The sequence below is a fragment of the Capricornis sumatraensis genome, chromosome 1 (assembly GCF_032405125.1).
Source record: "Capricornis sumatraensis isolate serow.1 chromosome 1, serow.2, whole genome shotgun sequence".
Classification (NCBI taxonomy): Eukaryota; Metazoa; Chordata; class Mammalia; order Artiodactyla; family Bovidae; genus Capricornis; species Capricornis sumatraensis.
The window spans coordinates 109,665,542-109,676,715 of record NC_091069.1 but is presented as its reverse complement, the minus strand read 5'-3'; the positions used below and the strand labels follow the sequence as shown (position 1 = coordinate 109,676,715).

The window sequence follows — 11,174 nt, the reverse complement described above, 5'->3', positions numbered from 1 at the left end:
AAGAGGAAACGTGACCCATCTGTCTTCAGGCTCCTGTGTCTCATATACTTTTAGACATTTCAACTTCAGGGTTACCTCAGTTTGAGGCATTTCTCTGAGGAACAGCAAGCGCCGTAGAGGAAGGGTCTCCCTGACCGGGGCTCGTGGGCCTAGGGCCGCCCAGGCCACCTGTAACCCTGACCTCTCTGCATACACGGTCCTTTGAGCTTCTTCTGTATCAGTCACCTAAAGGAAACCAAGGCTTCCCGTCAGAACAGCAGGTCGACACGCACAGCCTGCGTCTCACAGGCCTTCCATGGAAATCCCCAACTCAACTTGACTCCTGGAACCTGGAGCCAGAGGTGCCAGCCACAAGGGTCAGGTGTCGGGGACCGTGGCCGCGATGTCCCTGCAGAGCCGGACGATGGCCTCCTCATCACCCCCTCCTGAGTTCTCCACGGCGTCGAGGACCATCTGGACATGGCTCAGGAGGGTGTCTGGCTGCTGGGCCCCCAGCCAGATGTCCTTAATGTACAGAGACACCAGGAATGCGGCAGCGGCTGAGGAAGGGACAAGGAGGCCATTAGGACGCAAGCCGGTCAGCTGGGAATGAGCTGCCCACCCCACACACGGTGACCCGGGGCTCGCTCGGCCCCAGGTGGCAACCTGCGGTGAGTGTGCGGATATGCCAGTCCTGCCTGTACTTAACTGCTGGGTTCATCTTTCCTGTTCGTTTTAAAACTTCTCTCTTTTCTCACGTGATGACTGTGTGTTGAATGTAAACCTCTTCCTTGGTGCTGACCCACCCAGGCCAAGAACCGCAACTAAAGTTTGGGAGGGTTGCCCTTGAGCCACGGGCACAGGCAAGAAGGTTTGCAGGCCAGGGGAGACAGCAAGGCTCCCTGCAACCCGGTGAGCTCACTGCCCGGCTGTGGCCCCGCCCAGTCTCCGCCCCCTCCAGCCCTCCCTGAAGGGCCAACCCTCCGCACAGTGGAGGAGCCCCCTGTGCATGCCCACAGCCTCCCTGCTGTCCTCCTACCGCCTTTGCCGGTGCCTCATCCATGCAGGCACACCTGTATCGTGTGCTAGGTCGCTCAGCTGTGTCCGACTCTGCAACCCCATGGACTGTCACCCCCTGGGCTCCTCTGTCTGTGGGGATTCCCTAGGCGAGAATGCTGGGGCGGGTTGCCCTGCCCACCTCCGGGGGATGTTCCCCACTCAGGGATTGAACCTGCGAGTCTCACGTTTCCTGCACTGGCAGGCAGGTTCTTCCCCGCTAACACCACTGGGGAAGCCCCCACACCTTCATCAAGCACCCACTAAAAGCCGCGCATATGAACCATGACTTGAGTGCCTGTATACGCACGTGTGTGTGCTTGTGACCACGAGGTGCAATCTAATTCTCTGCGTGAACGCTAATAGTAGGAAGTTAGAAAGCCACGCAGCGTCCCCAGGGGTACACAAGGCCGGCTGGAGGGCGTTCCTCTCCACTGTTTCCCCGGCGATCAAGGTCTCACCTGAAGGCAGAGGCGGGGCCTTCCTCTCCCCCCACACTCAGAACCCAGGGGCTGACTCTCCGTGCTCCGCACACCCGTGCTGAGGGCCGTCCTCCCCGCAAGGCTTCACTGACAGCGCCCGCAGGCTGTGAGAACGGGAAGTGCTCTTGGCCCCAGGCCAACCTCGCGAGGTCTGCAGCCTCCGAGCCCAGCCCCCCACATTACCTTGTGTGTCTGCATCCTCCTCGGCGTCCAGGGAGGAGAGGTGGACGGCCTCGAGCACCGGCTGGAGGGGGCTCCCCGCAGCGCCCCGGGCTGCCACCAGCCGCAGCAGGACGGCGTTGAAGAGGCCGGGCAAGCGGTCCTCCAGCTCCGCCGGCTCTGCGGCGCCACAGAACCGGCTGTACAGGCGGAACAGGCCGCTCATCACGGTGCTGTCGCGGAGAAGCTCAGCCACCACTGCCGGCCGCGGCAGGACGTGGCTCTTGAGCCAGCCCAGGAGGCCCGCCGTGTCCGCCCGGCCAAGCGTGCTCCCGGCTGCGGAGCGCAGCACCCAGCCGGCCACCAGGGAGGTGACGACACCCACGGGGCCAGGGTCTTCACACTCTAGGTCAGCGCCGGGGAACTCGGGCCCCCAGTGGGTCAGGATGGACCTCAGGAGGCCCCGGCACGCCTCCAGGGTGGACGCCAGCAGTTTGGGGTCAGCCGCCTCCTCCGCCTCGCCGGGTCTCTGCTTCCGGGCCCGCAGGCCTTTGGCTCGGGCGGGGGCGTCGGGCTTGTTTTTCTCCTTGAGCATCTCTGTTATCCGCACACACAGGTAAAGAGAAAAGGCATGAGACTGTTGTTCCCCCCTTCTCCAACCCACAGAGATGCAGAGGGTGGGGCATCCACGCAGGGGAGGGCACAGCTCAGAGCTGGGTTCCCACAGGACACACCCGGCCTGGAGCTCGGGCAGGGCTGTTTTTCCCTGTGACTGTCATCACCGCTATTATAACAGCTGAGCACAGGGGAGCAGGAGCTGGGGCCCCATCTCCCTCTAGTGCTATGAAGACACACAGGCCCTGTCTCTATGCCTCAGCAGCTGTGGACATGCTGCTCAGAGGTCGGGGGGAGACGCGGCTGCTCTGGGGGGTGGGGAGGGCAGTAAGCACACCTGGGGAGTGGGAGATGAGACAGAACCACGCAGCGGACACTCACTCAGCAGCTCCCGGACTTGGCACTTCTCCGCGGCAGCCCTCAGGTCCTCCTGGAGCCGCACGTCTCTCTCGAGGAGGCTCCACTTGTGCAGGAGCACAAGTACGTCCCGGGTGGACAGCACCGCGGCGTTCACCGTCAGACGGTTCATGGCCTTGAAGGCCTGCAGCACGGTGGCCCGGTACCTCAGGACCGAGTCGAGCGCCCCGAAGAAGCCGGTCAGCTGGGCGGAGGCCAAGGTGGGCCTGTGGGGGGAGCCCACGATCCCAGGCTGGGTGAGAGCCGCCTCGTCGCCTGCAGCCCAGGACCCAGGCAGCCAGGCAGCAGCCAGGCCACAGACTCGAGGTGCCGGGCAGCCCTTTCCAACAGACCAGGGCACAGAGCCCAGCACCTCTCCAGGGCAGGCGGACAGGGGACCAGGGTCTGACCTCCACCCTGGAGGCACAGAAAGCTCTCTGGAAACCGGGAGAGGGTCAGGGTGCCAGCCGCCCCGCTAACAACTCCAGGACCACTGGATCCTCTCCAACTCAGGAACTAAAGGCCAGGAAAAGCCCTGGGATAGCACCACCCATGGCCAAGCCTGACAGAGGACCCTGGAAGGACATATATTCCTCCAAGTTCTTTTTTTTTTTTCCCTCCAAGTTCTAAGCAATTTAAAATTCGAAACTGTCTGCTCTAACCGTTTTCACATTTATTGATATGGTTGTTATTCTGAATTACAACCAGTTCTCAGAGACCAGTGTGTCTTTGGTGGTGGTCTGGTCGCAAGGTCGAGTCCGATTTTGTGACCCCCACAGACTGTAGCCTGCCAGGCTCCTGTGTCCATGGAATTTCCCAGGCAAGAATGCTGGAGTGGGCTGCCATGTGTCTTTGGACAACTCCAAAATAAAGACCCTGATGCTGTGAAAGACTGAAGGCAGAAGAAGGGGATGACAGAGGATGAGATGGTTGGATGGCATCACTGACTCAACAGACATGAGTTTGAGTAAACTATGGGAGTTGGTGATGGACAGGGAAGCCTGGCGTGCTGCAGTCCATGGGGTCGCAAAGAGTCGGACACGACTGAGGGACTGAACTGAACTTAAAATAAGAAACATGGCTACCCAGCATGGAGTCAACAGCTGATTTCAGAACAACAGAAAACGAAATGCCGTATTCTTTATCAAGGTTTTCACTCTGAGATGACAATACATTTGTTATCTATCATCTAGTTCCAATCAGCACACCTCTGTTCCCACATCAGAAGTATAGAGGACATGGTGTATTTTCTCTAACACAGTAGAATCTGACAAGCACTGAGTTTTCCTGAGGAAACCAAGCGAGAAATTCCAAGGGGAAAATACTGAAATTTTCCAGGAAATTCATGGCTGAAAGGGAGCCTGTGCAGGCTAATACAGGTGGAGGTGAGTTTGGGGACAGCTTAACTTTCTTAGGTTTAACGTCACGGAAAACATGTTCTTTCTATAATATAAAACATCATTTTGAGTGCTTGAATCCAAATATCAGGGTAGGTGGTTTTTCTGCTAAAAATGATCTGGCGTGACAGGCTGCAGGTTTTCTGAGCGTGTTAAGTTCTCCTGGTCTGGAAAGGAACCTCAAAAGTCTAACTGTTAAAGAGGAGCAGCAGAAATGGGTGTCCTGAGGTCACCACAAGGACCACAGCCCCGGCCCAGAGTCCACCTGTAGAGCCAGGACCAAGGGGAGGGGCTCACCTCAGGTGCTTCGTGAGCACAAGGAGAACGTAGAGGAACTCGTCCACCAGGTGCAGCGCCAGCAGCTTCGGGGGCTCCTGAGACCCAGGCTTGCAGGGAGGCTGCGCCCCGGGCTCCACTTCTCTGTTGCCCAGCGTGGTCACCCACAGTGTGTGCAGCAGGGAGATGAGGTTGGAAAGCAGCTCAGTCTCCAGAAACCTGAAGCCAAACATGGGGAGAGTCCCACCCTCTGTCACACCTTCTCCTCCCATCTCCTGGAGGGGTGGGCAGGAACCAGGGAGGAGACGGTGATGGTGATGGCCACCCCAAGGTGCCGGCTTCTCCCCCAGCCCCCAACCCTTTTATGCGCTCACTCAGCCACTGCAGCCCCCGACAGGCATAGCACCTAAGGCAAGACAGGGTGTCTGCTAAAAAACACAGTTCCATCCCAGGACGAGGCTGCAACCCTCCTTTCTCACCAGAAACTTTCTTGTGAAAGAAACTTTCTGACCAACCCTCCTTTCTCCCCTCAGTCCCATCTAAGAGATACTCTGGAGCCTCTGCGGCTTGGAAGGGAGAGCCTCCCCGCCCATGAGAACAACCCACTCTAAAGCACAGAGGTAATAGCCAGGAGCAGACAATCAGCCAGCGCCGCCTTCGGAGAGAAGATACTACTTTCTTTAGGAGAAAAAATTTTAAATTCTTTTAAAAAATGCACAAAAGAAGAAAGAAAGAAAAAAAGAGGCGGGGGGGGGGGGGGAGGGCAAAGAGTCTGGATATTCCCAGAATTATCATCACAGACAGCTGTCTGAAGGAAAGATTCCTGCCACTGAGGGGCTGTCTACAGAGCCAAGAGTCTTCATCTTTTCACACAGCCTCAGAGGTAGGAGAATCTAAACAGATCACGTTATGGACTGAACTGTGTGCCCTTCCTCCCCGCCCCACCATTCACAGGTAGAAGCCCCAACCCCCGCTGTGACTGTATTTGGAGGTGGGGCCTTTGAGAGGTCATTAGGTTTAGATGAGGCCGTGAGGATGGAGCCCCATGACCAGATTAGCACCCTGTAAGAAGCTTGTGGCTCAGCTGGTAAAGAATTCGCCTGCGATGCAGGAGGCCTGGGTTCAATCCCTGGGTTGGGAAGATCCTCTGGAAAAGGGAAAGGCTACCCACTCCAGTATTCTGGCCTGGAGAATTCATGGACTGTATGTAAGGCCGGACCCGGGGGCCATGATGGGCCGCCCCTCCTCTCTCCCAATGGAAGGAGCCTCCCAGATCCCGGGGACCAATGACAGCACACTTCGCCAGCTAAAGCCGCCCCGCCCCAGCCACGGAGAAGGACCTGTCAGCCCGTGACGCCTCGGCCTGGCAACCTATCCGAACCCCCGTTCACTAACCGTACCTTTTTGGGCGATCTAGCCTGACCATCCCCCGCAACAAACGCATATAAACCACTCCCCAGCACAGTCCGGCGCGGACTGCCTCGACCTGCCTCAGTCGGGTCCAGGAACCCCGCCCGGAGCGCTTCCCCCATTAAAGCCTGTTAGACACTCTTTGGCGTCTTGGCCTTTTACCTAACACTGTATATCCATGGGGTCACAGAGTCGGACAGGACTGAGCGACTTTCACTGTCACTGTCTGTCAAGAAGCGGAAGAGACCAGAACGCTCTCCTCTCTCCCTGCTGGGACACGGTTGGCAGTGCGGACACTGGGAAGAGGGCTCTCACCAAGGCCGACCATGCCGGCCCACGGGAGGTGAGAAAACGAATCCATGTCGTTTGAGCTACCCAGTGACAGCAGCCCCGGTCACAAGACAAGATACCACGCCAGCCCTTGATGCGGCTCCGGTACGGGCCCTTAGCAGGGCACCTCAACCCTGGGCGGGAGTGGAGTGCCGAACCCACATCACTGCATGAGTGAGCGCTCCCGAAACCCTAGGCTCCCCGTTTCTGCCTCAGGGAGGGCAGCGGCCTCGAAACCTCGGAGAGAACCCACTCCCGGAGAGCAGCCTGGGCCACGCAGGAGAGACGGAAAGGTGGTGTAGAGGCCGCTGTTTTGGAGAGTGTGGATTCTCCTGGACTCTCCTAGCGGACACCGGAGCTGCAGGAGCTCCCATGATCTCACGGTCTCCCCCCACTCCCCTCTGCCTGATGCCCAGCATGCATGCACACGTTCTGCCTATACCCGCCCCATGCCCAGGGGCATGCGGTCCCCCGCCCCGCCCCACTCCATGCCCAGCACGCATGCGCATTCTCCCCTTCGCCCCGATGCCCAGTGTGCATGCGCTTCCCCACCCCCACGCCCAGCACGCATGTGCGCTCCCAACCATGCCCAGTGCGCATGCGCTGCTCCACCCTACCCCCACCCAACTCCTCTTTCCAGGACATAAGGTGCTTACTTGCTTTCCAGGATGTTTAAGACCCACGTTAGGAGGCTGTAGTCCCGCAGCATCTCATAGGCAGACCTGGCATCCCGGGCGGCATTCTGCAGAATCTCCAGAATCCAGTTCTGTCAAACCCAAGCAAAAAGTCATTGGTCTTCCGTGGGAATAACTTGACTTACCCAAACCAGGGAAGGCCTTAAAAAAACAGAACGGTGCGTCCCCACTACCCAGGTGGTCGCTGCACGTGACATCTGCCAGGTCTGCGAGAATGGTGGCCGTGGGGGACCACCTGCCCCGCCGTAACAGCCAGAGGACACAGACGGCCGCAGGGAGAGCGCCAGCCCGGGGACACCCACCCGCTAATCCATCACAAGGGGAGACGTGGCACGGAAACTGCACGGCCCCGCATCCCGGCAGCCTGAGTGGGACAGTGAAGAAACATTGCTAGTCCACCCATGAACTGCTGGTGGCTCATTTCATCGCCTCTATTTTACCAGGTGGAGAGGACAGAGAGATGGGACTCTCACTGGAACTGTTAACACGGTGCTTCCTCACCCACCCCCGCCCCCGCCCCCGCCCATACTTTTTTTTTGGCAAACCACATGGCATATGGGAATCTTAGTTCCTCCACCAGGGATTGAACCCATGCCCTCTGCAGTGGAGGCACAGGGTCCTAACCACTGGAGCACCGCCGAAGTCCCTAATTGGGTGCATTAGAGTTCTCACATGCCATAAAAAGTAGAAATCTACCGTACTCAAATTCCCCTTATGCAGACTCACTCCTCTTTACCGATATTTTAGGTGATGCCAGAGACAGATACTGATCAGGCTACAAACTCATCAAAACCCCACAGGCCTTTCCTAGTGAACGTTTCACTCCACATGATTTCTTGCTCCAGGGACAGAACTCAGGTGCAGACTCCCTGTGAGCTGTGAGGCAGGCGGTTTCAAAGCCCGACTCCTTTCCCAGCCAAGGTCCGATGACCTGCAGTTTCTCTGTGTTACGTGACACACTGGTGGCTTGTGCGGGTTGGAAGCGCCTCAGTTGTGTTTCCAGAGCTCTCGGCTGCCCAGAGCCTCCTGGTTCCTCACGATCCACCTCCCTCCCCGCCGGCCCTGGGCCCAGGCAGAAAGCTAATGTTGAAGCAGGTGGTCAGGTGAGGGTCCACGGGGCGGGACTTGCAGGTGGTGGAACCCTGAGCCAAGGCGCCCCCCAGCCCTCAGCCCCTGGGGGCGCCTACCTGGGCCGCCTCGTCGCACAGCGGGCTGCTGAAGAAGGACAGGACGATGTGGAGGACGCCCCGCCTGGCGCACAGCTTGAAGCAGTGTATGTCCCGCATTCCCTGGCGGAGGAGCCCCAACACCCACTCCCGCTCCGTCTTCTGCTGTAAAGCCCCGCAAACAAGAGACCGTCATTAAACCTGTGAAGGCTTTTTTCTTTTCCCTGAAAACTCTTCCAGCACCACTGTTTTCAAGGGGTGGTGAAGACTGCAGCATGGCAGCCCCCGACCCTCTGTTTCTGGGTCTGTTATTAAAAACCCTCCCTCTCTTCTCTCTGCTTCCATTTCTCTGGGTCAGGAATAAAGGACCAGGTCACGTTTACACGCTCAACTGTGCTCAGTGTAGTGTTAGTTGCTCAGTCGTGTCCAACTCTCTGTGACCCCGTGGACTGTAGCCCGCCAGTCTCCTCTGTCCATGGGGTTTTCCAGACAAGAATACTGGAGTGGGTTGCCATTCCCTTCTCCAGGGGATCTTCCTGGCCCAGGGATTGAACCCTGGTCTCCTGCATTGCAGAACTCTTTACCATTTGAGTTACAGGGAAGACCTCAGCTGTGCTCATATGTTCAGTAAAAGCACATCAGTAGTCAACCCTGTGATTCGCCCAGAAAATAACTGTGAAGAGGCTGTGACTCGAGGCCTCTAGAGTCTGTGAGGTCTGAGGAGTCACCCCAGAATCACGGTGTGGACTGGGAAGCACTTTCACAGGCAGGCCCGCCTGCCCCCCACCCGACCCCCACACTCCACCCCAGCCTGCGCTCTGCAGCCGACAAGTCTCCGCAGGGATGAGTTGGTGCAGTGGCTTAGCATCCCACTCAAGAGACTGGGAGCCCTGCAGACCTCAGGGCAGAGTGGCCCGCCTGCCCCCCACCCGACCCCCACACTCCACCCCAGCCTGCGCTCTGCAGCCGACAGGTCTCCGCAGGGATGAGTTGGTGCAGTGGCTGAGCATCCCACTCAGGAGACTGGGAGCCCCGCGGACCTCAGGGCAGGGTGCTACCTCGAAGTCCGAGCTGTAGAAGAACTGGTAGAAGCCTGGAACTTTGCTCATATTCAGGTACTCGTGGGACAGCAGGAACCTGTTGATCTTCATGTACATACGCTCCTCTGTGAACACAAGCAGGCTGTCACTCAAAGGAAGGAAAAGTGAAGTCGCTCGGTCATGTCCGACTCTTTGCGACCCCATGGACTGTAGCCTACCAGGCTCCTCCATCCATGGGATTTTCCAAGCAAAAGTACTGGAGTGGGTTGCCATTTCCTTCTCCAGGGGATCTTTCCAACCCAGGGATCAAACCCAGGTCTCCTGCATTGCAGACAGATGCTTTACCGTCTGAGCCACCAGGGAAGCCTGTCTGTCACTCAGGATGGTGCCAAAAGGACACTCCATGACCAGGTGGAGTCGGGGAGTGGGGTCCTGGTGGGGGGGGGGGGAATCAGACAGAAATCCCTGCCCCCACGGGGCTTTCTAATTCTCATCCAGGTGATCAGTTCTCAAGAATTAAAATACAGTAAGACACCTTAGGTCTACATGGCATAAGGGCTTCTCTCACGGCTCAGGAACTGCTTGGGGATGTCCAGTCCTTTGCTGGTACCACTCCCTCCGAGGCATCAGCCGAAGCTCCAATCAGCTGGTGGGCAGAGTGCGGGCTACCACACCGAATACCAGCACATCGGCCTCCCACTGAGGGAGCTTCCACAGCAAAGGGGGCTCAGACCTGCCCTGGGTCACTTGGCTCTGGGATGAGACAGGGCTGACACCTCCTCCCCTGGTCTCACCCTTGGACTGTCATCTCGCATTTATCCAAAGCACCTGCAGCCTCACAGCCCATCCAAGACCGCTCTCCTGAGCCCCCGCACTGACATGAGGTCTGATGTGGGACAGCTCACCAGAGGGGCACAGACTGGATGGGAGGCCAAGACTATCGCTCGTGACCTCGGCTAGTATATTTTCTCTGAAGAGCCTGTTTCTTTAGAATCTAAATGGCTAATTACCTTCTTCCCTCCCATAATTTCTAAGGTTAAAAAAAAAAGTAATAAAAATGATACAGGAGCAGATGAAAATCAGATCTGAATTCCAACAGTAACTTGACTGCAGACTAATTGCCAGGCCTTGGACAAACTATTTGGGATCCCAGGTGGCGCTAGTGGTAAAGAATCCACCTGCCAATGCAGGAGACCTAAGAGATGCGGGTTCAATCCCTGGGTCAGGAAGATGTCCTGGAGGAGGAAATGGCAACCCACTCCAGTATTCTTGCCTAGAGAATCCCATGGACAGAGGAGCCTGGCGGGCTACAGTCCATAGGGTCACAAAGGGACAGACATGACTGAAGCGAGTTAACCTTGCGGTTAACCTTCAGCTGGAAGGCTGTCTCCTTGTCTGAAAACAACCAGGTTACCTGCAGAGCCCTGTGGTCCCTAACGACATCAACATTCTGTAACTTTTCACTAGTGACAAAAAGAAAAGGTCCCATGATAGACTGACTCGTCCTCAGACCACCCCAACAGTGGGCGGCTGTGAGGACCAAGCGGAGCCATGTTCTGCGCCCTGGTGACGCGGGCACAGGGACCCACAGGCCGCTTGTCATCCCGCTGGTGAGCTGTGCTGACGCTGACACCCGAGCTTGGAGTGCGGCTGCCAGCACCGACAGGGCCTCTGCGTCAGGCCCCCTCCAAGCACATCGGTGACTCCCTCAACTGGCCCTCTGGTGGAGCTGTGATCTGCCTTTCCTGTAGCTTTACACACCTGCAGGCAGATAGGAACACACACTTGTCCCGCATCATACTCACACACACTCTCTTGCACCTTGCACTTGTGACCCTCACACACATGCTGTGGACCGGTTATGCCAGTGGGATTAACGCCACCAAATGGGCTCGCTCAGCCTCAGAACTTCCACCTAGCCCCTACCTGATTCTAGCAGTGGTACCTGGTTTCAAAATCTGCAAGGCTGCCTTGGCAATGAAGAGAGCCAGGGTGAAGGTGAGTCTCATGTTCTTGGTTCGGATCCCGTTCCGGACCACATCCAACAGGTACAGCACCTTAAAAGCAGGAAAAAGGGCAGGGTTGGGGGAAATTTTGCAGAACAGTTGTGACCAGCCTTGTCTCCTGCGGCCTAATCCATGGCTTTACAGGGTGGCCTGCTCCTCACATCCAG

At 57.4% G+C, this 11,174-nt stretch overlaps 1 protein-coding gene across 1 annotated transcript in view; it reads right to left on the bottom strand.

The window, feature by feature from the left end:
- The window catches only part of URB1 (URB1 ribosome biogenesis homolog), a 79,017-nt gene continuing 67,843 nt past the window's right edge, over positions 1–11,174 (bottom strand). Inside the window, exons 32-39 of the mRNA XM_068975463.1 lie at positions 10,947–11,058; positions 9,020–9,126; positions 7,983–8,126; positions 6,757–6,866; positions 4,382–4,579; positions 2,673–2,914; positions 1,701–2,273; positions 1–539 (exon numbers count right to left, since the gene is read on the bottom strand). Of these exons, the coding sequence (XP_068831564.1) occupies positions 358–539; positions 1,701–2,273; positions 2,673–2,914; positions 4,382–4,579; positions 6,757–6,866; positions 7,983–8,126; positions 9,020–9,126; positions 10,947–11,058 (1,668 nt within the window). The 3' untranslated portion in view covers positions 1–357. The remainder of the gene's footprint in view (positions 540–1,700; positions 2,274–2,672; positions 2,915–4,381; positions 4,580–6,756; positions 6,867–7,982; positions 8,127–9,019; positions 9,127–10,946; positions 11,059–11,174) is intronic.